Genomic DNA, 17,770 nt, shown 5'->3' on the forward strand with positions numbered 1-17,770 from the left:
TGGGTAGTGGACAGGAAGTGATAAAATGTTTGTCTGCTATTTTACCTTGGGAGATAGAAAGGAAAAAGGAATACCTGATGAATACACAATTCATCACTACATTTTGACCACTGGATGCCAATGTCTCTGTGGAATCTAAGAGTTCGGCATTTCAATTACCATCACATCTTTACAGTGTCACATGTGGGTGCTATTCAATCAACGCATAGTAGCTATAAGGAAAGCAGAATGTGCCGTGGTCTTACGGAAACCGATTAATTTCACCTCAGCAGAGCAAGAACGGCATCACCAAAAATAATTTTTAAAAAATGCAGCATTACATGTATATTAACCTGGATTCATAGGGGCTCAGTTACCAAAAAAAGGGGGCAAACTGCTCCAATCAGACACAAAGTGGCATTTTTGACAACTTGCCCCATTTGAATTTGCTCCTTCAGCCTTGAGGCATAATTCTGTGTCTTCATATAATGGCGTGCAAAAATTGTGTCTGACTCTGCACTTAGCACTTCCTATTTTGGGCAGTACGATATTTAGAAGGGGTTGCCAGCACATGGGCATCCCCAGCTTGCACATCATTCTGAATGCACAAGCTGGGAGAAGGCAGGAGACACACAATGATAAATGACCTAGATAGACTTTACTATGCATTAACAGAAAAATAAACTCAAACAAACTATATAGCAATATCTAGTAATTTATTCAGTCAATCAGCAACCAAACACAACACATCAGTGCTACACTGATTCACACATTCATCACTGGGTATCTTTTGTGCAGTATGTGAAGTTTTAAATCATTAGCTCCTCTGATTTATGACTGTATATTCCTAGTGCAGAACACTAATAAATTTATTCTTAAAATAAATTCTAAAACATTCTTATTTGAAGAATAAACATAAGCTTAGCCAAATTATACATATTTCTTTCTGGATGACAGTAGCTATATGTATCTGCTATTTTCTACTACATAAACAATAAAATAAAAGATTCCTACCTATTGCGTAAACATGAGGCGGCAGCGTTCCCAGAGATTTACCATGGTACTGCTTAATCTGTTCTGAAGTATATAATTTCGGAACATCAAAGTATGGATTTACTGCAATAAGGATATTGGCCACATAGGTCTAAAAAAACAAATAAGCTGTTAGTTCTAAACTGACATTCATGCATTAAAATGAACAATAGTAATTAGCTAAGATCTACAGCTGGCAGCTAGCGCGCATGCCCAGGTATGGTTAGGCAGTTTGGTCCATCAGACCAATGATTATCTTGTTTCTGGGTGAATGGCGCAAAGGCAGATGAGGACGTGAAAAGGACCTGTGAAAGTTTCAATCATTTGGGTCGTTGGCCAAAAAAAATATTTCCACTTTATGCCATTACTAGTCCGGTAAGGAAGAATACTTAACAAAACACTATAACTGGCACTGCAAAAACAATATAGGATAGAGTATGTTTTTTCAAAAGGACTTTGCATTCAGCCACTGTTCATAAGTGTAGTTTCAGTCTTTATTGCCCAAGTTATAATGTTCCATAGAGAAAATATCCTGTGTTCTTCATTAAACTCTGATAGAGTAGAACATACTTCATAGCACCTTGAGCACAGCATAACGGTGATATTTAATAAAAGACACAAAATTTGCCCGGGTGCAGTAACTCATATATTTTTCGGCTAAGAGCGGTTGCCATCCTTTTGTGGTATCCTAGAACCTACTACTTATTATCAGAACTAATACTGGGCGTCTTACTATATGCATAAAAATAGATAAGAGCAGGGGAACAATTTACATATACCCCAACATAGATTATAGTTGTACCGATAGTGGCTGATTGGATATCAGTACACTATTTCCCCACGGTTCCATCCTATGTGTTTTTAAGCTGCATGTTTTTTATGGACATGGTCCAGCTTCATTGAGGTGGATCCCCAATGATGTGTTTGTGTAGCGTGAATTTTTAAGTGAGATAAATAAAAGTTACATTTTATTTGATAAATCACCTCAGCACCTGAACTAGTTAACTAGAGGTTTGCAGGAGGGACACAGAAGCGATAATGTGTTCCACCTTGTATTTCCTCAATAGATACAAATGACTGTTACAATTGTTACAATTTAACTTGCGGGTGCACTGCTACTTTGTTTCATTTTCTGTTACTCTGATAGCTAGTAACTCATAGCAATCAGCCAGGTAACATTTACTGGTCACCTGTTTAAAACCAAACATCTTATTGCCTGCTATGCAGGTGGTTACTGCACCTGGGCAAATGGTATGCCTTTTATTACATATGCAGAGAAGTTCATAAGACAAATACTTCAGAGACAAAGTATGAAGGCCTTTTAAATTCAGATTTATGAATTCTTTATTCAAAACATAGCAAAAAGAAGCTTAGGGTACTGCAAAAAAACATTCCTTGTACCACTGTCCTGGTTATACTCAGTTGTTACTGGAGAAACACAGCTGGCCTTCTGCAAAGCTGACCTAGGCCTGTACTGCAGATGCAGTGACAGATTAGAATTAGGCTTCACATGAACATTTATTTGTGTAGAATGTTATCATAAAACCCAGCCACCCAAATACTCCCCTGAGTCTATATCTAAAGCCATGCTGGGCGACTGTCACCCATTTGACCTTGACATTAATACTTGTTTAATCAACAAGCAGCAATCTTTTAGATATCAAGAACAGAAGGGCATGTAATGCTTCTCCTCACACTGCTGAGCACAAATTAATTATCTATCCTAGCTAAACAACACAACACTATTTGGGAATAAACTGATACTTGGCAGCACTGGAAAGCAAACAAACCTGTGCAGGGAAAGGCAATTAAAAAAAGATGCAAAACAATCAATAGCACCAGAGGAAAAAAGTCAGCTAAAGAACTCAGAAAGTACAAAGTTGGTAACTAGGTGTCAATTACCATAATTTCTCTTTGGAAACATTTGGTGGCAAACAGATATTGCAGCTGTCGCTGTTTTTTAGGCAGATGGCAAGATTGCTTCTGTATTTGGTCAGGATTAATTAAGCAAAATTAAGTAACTCAATAGCAATATAAAAGATTAACGCGGTCATTTGAGCCAGTAGGTGTCAAACGACCCAAATATATGCTTAGTATAATAATAGGAAAGAAAAAGTCACTTTCAGAAGCCAAGTGTTACATTAGCAACAGTCTATTCCCATATAACAATCTCCCCAATGGCAAGCAATACCACTATGTTAGCACAAGCAGGTAAGATATGTTACAGGTGCATGTGCAGGGTATTTAGTTGTCACTAGAAAATTTAACTATTTAGCCACTTCATGAGACAGATGAAAATTGAGAGGTAGTGGAGGGAAGGGTTTAAAGGGAACCAGTCACCCCAAAAATAATTCCAAATCCTATTTAATTGTGCTGGTCAAGCAGAATAAATTTTAGTTACACTACATAAGTTATTACTTGTTTCCTTAGTTCTTTTGGAGCCCACAATTAGAGAATACAGGCTGGCACCATTTCATGGAAACTGTTATCAAGGCAAGCTTTGCCTTATTCCTGATGAATGCAGCTTAAGTAAGCAGAAGAAGCACTTGTCTAGGATGCAAAACTGGGGGGCACTAGGCAAATATCTCTGCTGTTAACCAGCCCTACTCCAAGCTTGCCTCACCACTGCCCTACATCTTGTACATCTACCTATGCTCCTCATAAACATGTGTGGGAGATCCGGCCCACCACTGGATTCATATACACATATGTAAGCTACAGAATGAGAGACTGTGAGAGAGGGGGGCGGAGCATGTCAAGACTGCAGTGACATCTAGGAAGGGCAAAAATAAAAGTTAAAATTATTTCTATACCTCAGGCATAGAGGTGGAGAAGGCAATATATGATTACCTATTTTCTGAAAAAAACCACTGGACCTTTCCAAAATTAGCTAATGATGCAGAGTGACATCAGATGGGATTTGAAGTCCTCTCCATGATACTGTGCATCAAGTAATAACATTGGTCTGGCATTAGTGTTTGGAATCCTAGAAGGCTTTTTAGGAGATCAAGTTGAAAGATTCATACATTCAACTAGCACCCAACAAATCAAACATGGAGTGTACACCTAGGGACACCATGACAGCCGGAACTAGGGATAGGCATGCCTATAGGTGGCCTTACATGATAAGATCCGCTCGTTTGGCAACCTCGATTTTAACCCGATATGGCCACCAAAGGCAGGGCAATGAATTACAATGAAGGAAATGGGTGCTGACGGGTCATAGGACTGCATCAACTCTGATAACAATAATAATAAAATGTGTCTGCGCATGCTCACTTGCACGGGGCTGGGGGTAGAGCGTCGTTGCCGGCCAGGTTGCCCAGGGCACCCGGACAGGCCCGGCCCTAGACACCACTACAGCTACAGTTCTACACTACTGAGATTTTATTGGATATTAACACCAGCACTTACATATATTTTGTCTTTACTGTACCGCACTTGTATATTGTGAAGAAGAGTGGCTTCATTTAGATACATCAGAGAACCTGTAAATAAAATTAAAAAAAAGTAATTAACAAATATTTTACCACTACAGAAAACGATTTGCTTATGGAATTTATAGGAGATAGCCTTCCCATAATTCAGTGTTCCAAATAACGGGTTTTCTGGATAAGTGTACCATACCATTGCTAAAATAAAAGATTTTTAAAATAAGCAAAACAAATATACAAAATACATAATTTATATTTAACATGACATAATATTGTGTTTTTAACCTTTTTTTTCCTCATGTGATGACACTTTTATATTTTACATAGGTGTTGATAGTTTTGTGTAATTTCAGATCAGATCAGATTTCATCAAATTAAATGTTTTGAAAGTTCTGTGCATTTTTGGCTTTGCCTCAGCTAAGCTTTCTTTTCTGTCTAACTAGCATGACTTGACTCACAAAATTGTATATTAAAGGAGAAGTAAAGCATTTTATGAAGTGAGGGCCCATTAACAGCCCACCCTCACCAAGGTCTTCATCATACTGACAAAATGGGTTCCCAAGTCCTTTTAAAATGGTGTTTTCTGCTGCCATGTTTGATATTTATAGTGGAGACTACACACTGAAAGCTGGCCTGGTCCTTGCTTTCTGTGTCCACACTAGCTATCCCAGCACTGAAAACTTTTGATAAGAGGAAACATGGCACTCTCCAATTTCACTGCACAACTATTGTATTTTGGGAAGAGTTATGGGGAGTACAGGACATGTTTCAGGAGTTTAAAGAAGCAGTAGTCTGTGCAGGAGCCCTTTAAAAGAGAAGTACAGCTTTTTTATAATGTAAACAAGCACATTGGGTTTTCAGGATAATTGGTCTTTCAGTTATTTGGATCACCATACCTTTAGTCTGCTAAAATAATCGCTGAAACATTAATTAAACCCAATAGGATTGTTTTGCCTCCAATAAGGATTAATTATATCTTAGCTAGGACCAAGTACAAGCTACTGTTTTATTATTACAGAGGAAAAGGAAATCATATTTAAAATTAGAATTATTTGATTAAAATGAAGACTATGGGAGATGACCTTCCCGTAATTTGGAGCTTTTTGGATACAAGTTTCAAATTCAAATAAACCGAATCTCTGAATTATGCTTTACTTTTTGAACTTTGAACAGTTAATAATAAACGGATAGGCAGTCTTGAGGAAATTGGCACATTTCTTGGTTAATTGGTCATTTATACAGGATTTTTATGCAGATTAAAGAATGCTGTTCGTCATACCACATAATTATCTCAGGAGCAGAACCTTTTTACAGTGCAAATTAATCAAGTTCCCTATGTGAAGCATTTGTATGCCAACCAGAATCTTAACAAAATGTTGATTTGTCTATGAGCCGATATTAGCAGAAAAGAGTCTTTTTATTTACACTCACACAATCCTCCCCAATAGTTAGCTGCTATTGCATGCTGCATATTACAGACCATAGTGTTTATGTGTATAAAGCACTACTTGTGCATGCATTGCTGTACAATAGAAAAATACATGAATAGAACCAGGGGTAAAAAAGACGAAGACCAAAGACTGCACTGGACCATCTGTTTTTCAAATAGATTATGCACAATTAGTACCGAGGATTCAAAAGTGTTTGAGGCTTGCTATATGTCTTTCATAACACAGGTCTAGAGGAGACATTTGTTCAACCACAATTAATAGTGTTGGCATTCATTTTGCCCAAAAAAATATGCAAAGTAATACAATAAGATGATATGTTTTCCCTGGAAAATGACAAAATTGGGGACTAAGATGTTAAGTGGAAAGTTGGACAAAAAAAAACAGAAAAACTATATAAGTAGGTTATTATTAAAGAACAAAGATCCACAAGAACATGATCATAAGGCTAAGGATATAATGTATAGGCTTTTATCTCTATTTCTGGGTAAGTATTTATCTAAATACATGCTGCTAAATTCAATTAAGTTAAAAGTATATAAATGAGGACAAAATTAATTGATCATTATGAATTTAGATAAAATGGTCAAAAAGCTGATATAAAAATATATATGTATATAAATAATCTGGATAACTATTTATGATGACTATGAAATTTTGACTAATTAATTATGTATATTTTTGATTAAAAATTTGTGTGTGTTAATTAATAAACCTCAATTAATTTGACTTATTCTACTCCAATAATTAATTGATTATTTTTATAATTAAAGTAAATTTTGAAGTAATTGACAGAGTGCGAAATAAGAGATCTTGTTTCAGTCCACCTTTATAAGTGTCAATATGCTAACTTAAATAAGTTCCAGCAGAAGTAAAATTAAATTTAGATTTGCTAGGTTATATGATGAAAGTGTTGTAAATTCAAATATTGTCTTCTTGTTAATCCCTAAACAGCTGACAACTTGCAGAACCAAAATGCAAGAAATCAATGGTTAAACTGGGAATAGCTTAGAAGGGAGCAACTAAATTAACAAAAGGATACTAATCATTTAGCAAAAAAGTCAAAGCTCAGTTTGACTGAACTGAATAAAAGAGTGAAGAAGTATACTATAGAAATGAATCAAATGACAGTAAAATATAAATCTTATAGGATACTTTAATCCAGAGGTATGACCAGAGACCAAAAAGCCATTTTCTCAAAATCATAATCTCAAAATCACTTTCACAAACTAGAAATGTAATTTACATTTTGAAGTCCATATTTTGAGTGTACCTAGTTTTTTACATTTATATTATTTTGTCATCCTTATTCTTTAATGACAACAACAGGATAGTAAACTACATGGTAGTGTCTTCCATACCCCAGACCTAGCTTGAACTTTTATGAAGCAAAGTCACCATATTTATTGCAAAAAATATCTTGAAGCTCTATACGTCTTTCATAGGAGTATCCCTCAAAAAATAGACTTTTACATTGTTTGCAGATTCATATATATGCAGTATATATTATACCATGTAGGTCACATGCAGATGATATTATCATGGGACTCCAACTGGACACAATTAGAGACAAAAGAGGCAATTTTGGATGTTTTTATGCCATATTTTTGTCACCTAAAACATGCAATATACATTTTAACCCTAACCCAGTACCTTTATAAACATCTAAAAAGTTTGCTCTAAATTGTTCTACAATAAATTCCTAATCTTACAATTGACTTCATGCTGAACCCACAGAAAGTAACCAAACAAAGTTGGCGAATACCCAAAGCAAAATAAGAATGGGGATAATTCCACAAAAATGTATTCTGACATTCCTATCTATGCATACTGTATATCTATGGGGTCACACAAAAGGCTACATCATTATGTCTCATTATAAAAAAACATAGCTGATAGCTGAAAACTATACCCCGAACAATGTAGGTCTCTATAAAAATATATTGTATAAAACAGCTCATATGTAAAACCCTGCTTCATGTAAATAAACAATTTCCATAATAATACACTTTTTTAGTAGCATGTGCCATTGGGCAATTCTAGTTAGAATATTGCCATTTTAAAAAATAAGGGCCACCCCCTGGGCACTCTGCACACCAATAATGCTTCCACGCTTCTTCCTGTTACAGTTAGGGGCAGATGTATGAAGGGTCGAATATCGAGGGTTAATTAACCCTCGATATTCGACTAGGAACTAAAATCGTTCGACTTCGAATATCGAAGTCGAATGATTTAGCGCAAATCCTTCGAATTGAACGATTCGAAGGATTTTAATCCAACGATCGAAGGAATATCCTTCGATCAAAAAATCTCAGGCAAGCCTATGGGGACCTTCTAACATTGACTTCGGTAGCTTTTAGCTGCCGAAGTAGGGGGGTCAAAGTTTTTCTTAAAGAGACAGTACTTCGACTATCGAATGGTCGAATAGTCGAACGATTTTTAGTTCGAATCGTTCGAGTCGTAGTCGTAGTCGAAGGTCGAAGTAGCCCATTCGATGGTCGAAGTAGCCCAAAAAACACTTCGAAATTCGAAGTTTTTTTAATTAGAATCCTTCACTCGAGCTTCATGAATCGGCCCCTTAGAGTTGTAGTATTTCTGGTCAGGTGATCTCTGAGGCACAGGGACCATCAAGAAATGGTGGTTCAAGGCAAGAGATGTAAAAGGGCAATATATACTTAAATTTATATTCCAGTTTGGTAACATTCTTTTATATGCCACTTAATCTGATGGAAACTAAGTTGATTAAGTTTTCATTTTGGGGCTATAGAATTCCTTTAATAATTTACTGTACTTTTTGTTCACTGTAATACTTAATTGCTTGAATAATTAACAGCCATAGTACATATCACTTAATGTATAGCTAAACTTTAGGATAATAGATTATCAATCATATGAGGTTCTTTGTTTCTTTTGTTTGTGGATAAGTAGTGGGAGGTGTCTCAGAACAAAAAGTCCATAACTTATAAGTATACAAAGAATGAATGGTGCATGCTCCAATGCACAGCTATTTCTGCCCTTTCATAGTAAATTATGCTTAACAAGAGCTAAGTTAATAGCTGGTAAAAGTTCTAAAGAAACTTGGAGCACAAAGACCAGTGTTTGCCCCATGAATATATTATGAAAATAGTAAAAAAAAAAGGGAAAATTGCACTCACGGCTGAATTTTAAACCATTAGGTGGGTGTGCAATGAGGCTGTGATTTAGGGAGGTCTATTTTACAGATTGTGAATTTTCTAATTTATTTAATGCGGATTAAACTCAAAATAATACCAAACTTGAATTTATTCTTATTTATTAAAAAATGTGAACTTAAATGCATTAAATTCATATTTTATGCATCATTTTTAATAGGTCTACCAGATTCTCAATATTTAGAAAATTTTGAAAAGCTAGAAACTGGAAAAAAATCGCTTATATTTTGGCGAGAACAACTTAATTGTCTTCTACATGAACGCAGCAGCTTTTAGAGATATATCAACCCCTAAGGCATTTTAAAAAACATTTTGTGCATTAAATGAATGTATACTTTCAGAATAAATACTTGACCAACGGATAATTTATATCGCAATAAATTATCTATTATCTATTAAATAATCTTACCAAATTGGCAAATACATATCAGTAAATATTTAGCTTAAGCCACCATTTTGTGATTATCTGTGTGCTCCCTCAGAGATCACCTGTCAGGAAAGGACTGTACTGTACTGTAACTGCACCAGGAAGGAATGTGGGGTTAAAAGACAGAACTTTGTCCATTCATTGGCTGATGCATATATGTGTGTCCTACATTATTTGTGTTTCCAGTGAACTGTACAATCCAGGAGGTGGCCCTTAGTATTTGACAATGACAATATATTATTTAAGTTTATTTATGTGATATATTTTATAAAGACCTACAATATTCAAAGATATAGATGTCCTTTAATTTATCAAAAATGCTTGGAGCAGGGATCCCCAAACTTATTAACCAGTGAGCCACATTCAAATGCAAAAAACTCCAAAGAGTTCCAGTTATGGGCTGTGATTGGCTATTTGGAAGCTTCTAAGTGGAGCAACAAAAATCTTAACTCCATACCCAAAATTCAAAAATAAGAAATTGCTTTGGGGCCAATGAGAGAACATGCAAGGAGTTGGTGAGCTACACATTGGTCATAACTGCCTTAGAGAATATGCTGCAGAGACAACTGCATATGGGACAAACTAAGATACTTTGGGGCAGATCGAAATGAGAGATTAGAGTTTAGTACAGAAAACCCCATTCACTTTCTAGTCATTCCTGTGGCTTTTTGTACACAGGTGAAAGAAAGCAAATCTGCTTTAATGTGCTCACCCCTGTAGCTCTAATGACAATGACATTGTTGGCCAGTGTAAAGCTACTCAGCACAAAAATGCATACTTTCATTTTGCTGACTGCATGCTGATATCCACACCATGTAGCTTCACACGGACTGACCTCAACGAATAGAGCAAAAGCAAAGATTTTGAACTATTTTTCATTCATTTACACAACTGAGGAACCAGTTAATGAGGGTTTACTTTTAACAGACCCAATTCTGCAAGTGTAACTATTGATGGCTGAGTGAGGAAGTTTAAGAAAAAAAAAGCTACAGGTGACAGGATTACACTTTATAAATATATCAGAGGACATTATAGAAAATATATATTTTTGTTATAGAAGAGAACACCTCTTTAGAATTGAGCAACGGAACTTTCATTTGAAGAAGCACTAATGGTTCTCTATTGTGAGGGCAGTGAGGTTTTGGCATACCCTGTTGATGTTGCATTTTTACCTCCATGATTGGTCATTGTAAGGAACATAACTGGATTATAAATCCATAGATAATCCTCCTTCTATTGATCTGTGCCCTGGTAGTTTCCCAGTTCGCATTGTTTTCCTCAACAGGGCAAACAACCCATAGATTTTATTTATGACTTAAACAAAATGCAAACGGTATGTTCAGCACAAGCACTGAAAACAGTACCTTTTGTAACACAAGGGGGATATTCTATAGCTATGTACCAATGGGAACTTCCACATCACCCATAATGCCTATTCTGGATGGATTACACTTTCTCCCATTTATGCCTAATACAAACACGGCCCCTCTATCGGAGGGCACAGAACTGAATGGGAGACTGATAATTGTTGCATGTTCCAACTAACAAAAATTTCTTTCTGTAATAACTGCAATTTCCACCACAATATATATGTTGAATTGGAGCAAAATAATTTTATTTTTTTTAAAAAATTCCATGTCTTTTAAATCTCCAAAAATAAATGAAATATGATGACTATTTGAACCAATTTTACTTAAAATGAAAACATTAAGTGATATGTCTTGGGCATGCTTCTGCTAAACTCTGGGGTACTCACAATTGTCTTCTACATGTTTGGTGGTGTCCTCTTCAGCAGGAAATACTTGGTTTATCGGAGCCAAGAATGTCTGTAAAAATAAGTAAAACAAATCCTTAATTAGCTCACTTTTAAATCACCAATTATTTCTTATTTTACACTTAGACTCTGCAGGTGCCTAAGGCAGTAGAATTCCATACTGCAAGAATGAAACAAAGTATTATGTGGGTGATCCTTTCCATACTAAATACAATATTGTATAACACCTGTTTATAATGACAGTGTTAAAATATTGTTGTATGCAAACATAAATATGGATTCATACCAAATCAAGCTTTTTGTGCTTAATTAGTAAACAAGTCCTCCGAAGTACACAAAGGGGAAAAAAGGCATGATATAGAATCAAACCAATGTGTCAACTACAGTGAACCTCAGCTTTACACTTCTCATTTCAAATTCTCTAATTGTATAAATTGTAAATGTAAACAATGCAAATGTTAATATCGTTTTCCAATTAATTTGTTTTTCTTGACCATTTACATTTTTTAATGACCATTCCCATGTGATGGGCACTACAGCAATCAATGAGAAGTGACATTTAACAACTATTAAAAAGCTAATTTAACACAGGGTGGGGGCTGGAGGTAAGACAAAGCATGCAAAAAAAAAGGATCAAAGCATGATTATTTTTGCCCACAATGCACATGTACCCTTAACCCACGGATTTGGGCCTACCACTGATAACTCCATAACCAACATGTGCTGCACAAATGTTTTGATGCAGAATATCTTGCACTTGCCAGAGCCAAAATACAGAAGATGTGAAACATGGGCTTGTGGGGTTCCCCTGGAACATCCCTTCCTTGAATGTCATTCAGGAAGCGCAAAGAAGGAGCACCTAGGTTGCAAGACACTCCAGAGGCATGAATATAAATTGAGGGATCTCTTGGGATTGTATGTATGCATGTCCTTAGTTTATGGGCTTTAAAGGAGCAATTACATTCACTATAGTTATCCAGCAATAAATTAGCCCTTACATTCATGTTTTATTTGTTTACATATAAATAGAAGTAGAAGAACAACTGATGTAAATTAATAATGTCTTGGTTCGCATTGTGGAATAAGTAAGCGCTATATAAACAGTGTGTCACATTAAACGGGTGTTTCATCTTTAAGTTAACGTTTAGGGGCAGATTTATCAAGGGTCGAAGTGAATTCGTGGGAATTTTCGAAGTAAAAAAATTCGATATTCAAAGTCATTTTTTGGATACTTTGAATCAAAGCCGTAGTATCCTATTCGGTGGTCAAAGTAAAATAGTTTGAATATTCGACCATTCGATAATCAAAGTACTGTCTCTTTAAAAAAAAACTTCAACTTCAATACTTCGCCAAATTAAACCTGCCAAAATGCTAGGTTAGCCTATGGGGACCTTCTACAGCATTTCTCTAAGTTTTTTTAAGTCGAAGTAATATAGTTCGATCGTACGATAAAATCGTTTGTATCGAAGTATTTAAATTCGATGGTCGAATTTCGAATATTTTTAACTTCGAAATTCGACCCTTGATAAATCTGCCCCATAGTATGTTAAAGAATTGCCCATTCTAAGTAACTTTTCAATTAGTTTTTATTTATTTTTTAAATGAATTGCCTTCTTCTTCTGACCAGCTTTCAAATGGGGGTCATTGACTCCATCTAAAAAACAAATGGTCTCTAAGGTGTCTAATTTATTGTTGTTGCTACTTTTTATTTCTCATATTTCTATTTGGACTCTCTTCTATTAATATTCCAGCCTCTAAATTAAACTGATGCATGGTTGCTAGGGTAATTGGGATTCTAATCCAAATTGCTGAAATTGTAAACTGGAGATCTGCTTAATGAGCTGCTGAATAAAAAAAAAGCTAAAAATTCAAAAACCACAGACATAAAATGAAAACCACTTGCAAATTGTCTCAGAATATCACTTTCTACCTCATACTAAAAGTTAACTCAAAGGTGAACAACTCCTTTAATACTGTTCATGCCATCCTTGGTAGTGGGAACATTTTTGGGGGACTTCACCAGAATTGGAGGGCACGGAGTGTGCTTCTAATTACCATTCCTTAGCTTCCTGAGGCTGTTTTAATTTCCTTGTGTCTGCTCCTTAGTACTTAGACTAAGCACTAAACTAGACATGAGAGAGCCATAAGGTGATTGGATACAGTGGGAGGTGAAAGCAGGGACAGGGAAATTTACATAATAACAATAAAACAAAACAATAATGGCAAAGGGTAAGGGCGCTTACACACAGGTGTTTTTGTTACTGCGTTTTTATGAAGAACAATATCTTTCCAGATGAGCTCAACTAAACACCAGAAAAGCATAAATTGGCTCTATGGTCAAAAAAAATGGTGCCAATTTTGCAAAGAAAGATTTTGTTTCATAATTTTTTCTATAATTTCTATACCTCTTACCTAGACTGCCAATGTGAAAAAAGTAGGCATGATGACATTAGGAGTACTTTTCTATAGATATGTAAAGTAGTTTATAAAGCTCTGATGTTGTCTTTATGTGTGAATTAACAAATGTGTCCAGATCATGGATACAATACATTTACAAGCAGGATAATCCTTTTATCAGGGAGATCTAGCCAGACATACACCACAAATTATGCCATTATGTAACCCTTTAAAACATGTGGAACAAACACAGGTGACCAAAAATGCCTGTTGAATATGATGTAAATGATGTGTAAAATGGTAAGCTGTGCAAATGCTGGTTTTAGTAGTTTATTTTCTAATGTGAACTACCTGTATTATAAGATGCTTATTTGCATTATAGCATTGTACACTTTTAGAAATACATGTGATCTTACATGGCATGACACGGTGTTGAAATGGTAATGTTTGTGTATTTCAACATCATATTTGTTGGCTGTTTATGAATATGCCCTTACGGTTCTATGCAATGCATTGCACTTCCCACTGACTGCCACTTTGCTTAGGAGACAAGGGTGAAACTAATCCTACTAACAGAGCAGTACACTGTTAAACTTTATTTAAACAGTACAATAGACAATGAATGTGTGTGTTACAAAGTGAGTTATGTGGTTCTATAGTAGCAGAACAAGCATATTGTCCCAGTTAAAGGGGAACTCTAGCTTCCAACCCAAAATTTGATAAAGAGGTCCACATAACACAGAAACCCCTAATATACCCATCAGAGGTCCCTTTTTCTTCAAAAGGTATAAATAAATGCCATTTCCAATGCTGAAATCCAGCTGTTAAACAGTTCTTCTCTTTCTGCATAATTTGAAATCCTAGCAGGGAAGGCGGGACTAAACACCGATGTTACAAATTGTAACAATGTCTCCACAGCTTACAGACAGCATGCAGAAACTACATAACCCACAATGCATTGCACTATGATGTTCCTTTCCTTATTGAAATCACGTGTACAGGTAATTGTAGGGTTTGAAGGATGCAGGCTAAGGATAGATGACTGCTGATACAAAGTAACAGTAGTCAGCCAGCTCAGCAAAGTAGTCAGACAGATCATCAGGAGAGCAGTGGCTAGGCTAAGGGAAATGTTCCAAACCATTACAAATCATGAAAATTCTGCATATTTTTTAATTGATGTATATTACAAAGTTGCTTGAAATTATGTTTACTTTTCAAAAAGCTTAAGTTATGTTTTTGTGGAGTTTCCCTTTAAGATGCATGTAAAATATGACTTGACTGTGCACCTAGATTACACATGCAGTAATTGATCTTGGGAAATGTGAAACATTATTGCAACTCTAAAGCAGACCATAAATACACACAGGTTGTAGTCCAAATCAGCCTGATCTATCGTTTGAACCACAAGCCAAATGCAGTCATCTAAAATACTGTGCCAGCCTATCAGGAGTGAACTACATCCATGAACTGATGAAGTCCTCAACAGGATTTTACAGCCAGAGTGAAAGATATCTGACTGAGCTCTGGCCAGCTATTGGTGAGGAAGGCTATTGTTTTGCCCCCCTCCCTGCATGGGTGATATAGTTGCTAAATCAGTAAAGTGTGGCTAAAACAGCATGCAATATTGCCAGCAGTACAGAAAGCTTTAGCCTAGTGTCACACAGGGGGCTGAAATCAGCCTGCTGATATACACAGGCCAAAAACCAGCCCCTATGCGAGCATTAGCCTCCTCTCCTGCCTGCATGTAACCTGCCGGAACCGTTGTGTCAGCTAAGGTACAGTGTAGAGATGAGGGCCACAACAGCTGACCCAGAAACCAGTTTGGGCAACCAACCAGACAGCTGTTATACAAAAGACTAACCCCCATATGTAATAAAAGGCACTAAGTTTGCCCAGGAGCAGTAACCCACAGCAACCAATCAGAAGGTAGCATTTACTGGTTTTACCTGTTCAAAATACTGCTCCTGGGCAAACTTAGTGCCTTTTATTACATATAGGTATAGATGTTAAAAACTAAGTCAATTTAAAAATGAGTTTTCATTAAATGTTGTTAAAGGGATCATAAAGTGAAATTTTGGGTGTATGCCATCAGGTTGCTAGAATCAAAACCATGAAAGTTCAGATGCACATTAAAAGACAGTGCTATTGGGCACATACCCCAAACCAAGAGGGTAACTGGTCACTGGGATAGTCTAGTGCCTAACAGAATGGCACCCTAGTGAATTACCGTTAAATAGTCATGAAAAGAAAAAACTTTTCCATTAAACTGAAAAGAACAATATAAAATAAATGTTAGCCTGATAATAAAATTCAGAAACATGTTAATATAGTTTGTTGTTTAGTTCTTTTTATATTTGTTTAGAATAGATAAAAAAACTTATATGTTACAGGTCAGGCTTATTAGTTTCATTTCATTATATTAATAGTAACAACTAACTAAAGCATTAAAACTGTAAATTTAACGCCCATTTTGAGTCGGTACATAAACAGTAGCTGAACTTCCAGAAAATAATATAATTTTTTTTTCACGCACGCCTGATTCCACAGACTGAAAGGCAACCATTATACTACGAAGAAACATTTCCCAACATCCCTTAGATTGAAGGTGTAATGTTGGATTTGAAGTCCCTTTCATTTGCATAATGGATGGGACACATATTGTCTGAAAATGCTGGGGAAGGCTTGCATTGAACTACGAAGCGCGGGATCCTGGATCTTGTGCAAGCAGTTACATCTGTGTAAAAAAATTTACACAAGCCCAAACGAATAAGGTCATGTCAAAGAAGCTAATATATTTTAAATAAGTTTAGAACAGCTACAACTTATGTTTTGGGTTCTTTACCAGTGCCTCTATGGCCCTTAAAGGAGAACTAAACCATAAAAATGAATATGGCTAAAAATGCCATATTTTATATACTAAACTTATTGCACCAGCCTAAAGTTTCTGCTTCTTAATAGCAGCAATGACCCAGGACTTCAAACTTGTCACAGGGGGTCACCATCTTGGAAAGTGTCACTCACATGCTCAGTGGACTCTGAGCAACTGTTGAGAAGTTAAGCTTAGGGGTTGTGGCAAATTATCAAACAGAAAATGAGGTTTTGTCTGTAATATAAGCTGATGCTACAGGGCTGATTATTAAATGCTGTTGCTAGTTGCACTGGTTTCTGTGCTGCTGTGTGGTCATTATCAGTAGGAATTACTAATCAGCCTTATATTGTGACTTTGATATTCTATGTGTACTGTATATTGTGAGTGGGCCCCTAAGCTCAGTAAGTGACAGCAGCACAGAGCAGTGAATCAGCAGAAAAGAAGATGGGGAGCTACTGGGGCATCTTGGAGGGACAGATTTTTACTGCTAAAGGACTGTGGTTGCCTTGGGCTGGTACAGGAGCCCAAAATATATTGTACAACAGTTCTAGCTTTTTCGTTTGGCTTTAGTTCTCCTTTAAGCATGGAAAAGCTGTGCCTCTGAATATGCCCCCAGTAACTCCCTGTATTCTTTTCTGCTGAATCAACACACATGCTCTGGCTGCTGTCAGTTACATTAACTTAGGGACCTACTAACAAAGTACAGTATATAAAACTACATTACAGTGCAAAATAGAAAATAGAAGACTTTACTAATAACAAACCCAAATCTGCTATGACAGATGTTTTCTGAAAAGATGGAAAGCTTACAAGAAAGGGAGTTGTTGTGGACAACTGTGCATGGATCATTACTTTACTGGGCTGCTGAACGTAATTTTATTTTCTTATTCCCCCTTTCAACATTAGAAGATATAAAGAACCTGCCATAACTTTGCAATATGCAAAACGATGAACTTACCTTCCCCTTCTGATTAAGTGGTTCAATCGTTAAGGAGCCCGGCCCAATATCAACAATTTTGCCCAACTGAAAGCCATCAGTTGGATGTGGCGCCCACACCGGCTTCCCATCGTCCATTGTTCTTTAAGGAGGGCCTCGTTTTACTACTGCAACAAATAGGAAAAGGAACAATAAATTTACAAATATCCAAACATGACATGTACCATATCAATATGTATACATACAGAGCCCACAGTAGGTATTAATGATGGTCTGTAGTTT

General features: G+C 36.2%; 1 protein-coding gene across 10 annotated transcripts in view; it reads right to left on the reverse strand.

The window, feature by feature from the left end:
* The window catches only part of myo6.S (myosin VI S homeolog), a 146,310-nt gene that overhangs the window by 99,327 nt on the left and 29,213 nt on the right, over nt 1-17,770 (reverse strand). For 9 of the 10 annotated variants that reach the window (XM_018265481.2, XM_018265488.2, XM_018265487.2 and 6 more), the window contains exons 2-5: nt 17,510-17,655; nt 11,268-11,337; nt 4,426-4,499; nt 994-1,123 (exon numbers count right to left, since the gene is read on the reverse strand). In XM_018265481.2, coding sequence (XP_018120970.1) covers nt 994-1,123; nt 4,426-4,499; nt 11,268-11,337; nt 17,510-17,626 — 391 coding nt within the window. In that variant the 5' untranslated portion in view covers nt 17,627-17,655. The remainder of the gene's footprint in view (nt 1-993; nt 1,124-4,425; nt 4,500-11,267; nt 11,338-17,509; nt 17,656-17,770) is intronic. The other variant, XM_041564666.1, reaches the window with a different exon arrangement.

This window comes from Xenopus laevis, chromosome 5S, assembly GCF_017654675.1.
Source record: "Xenopus laevis strain J_2021 chromosome 5S, Xenopus_laevis_v10.1, whole genome shotgun sequence".
Lineage (NCBI taxonomy): Eukaryota > Metazoa > Chordata > Amphibia > Anura > Pipidae > Xenopus > Xenopus laevis.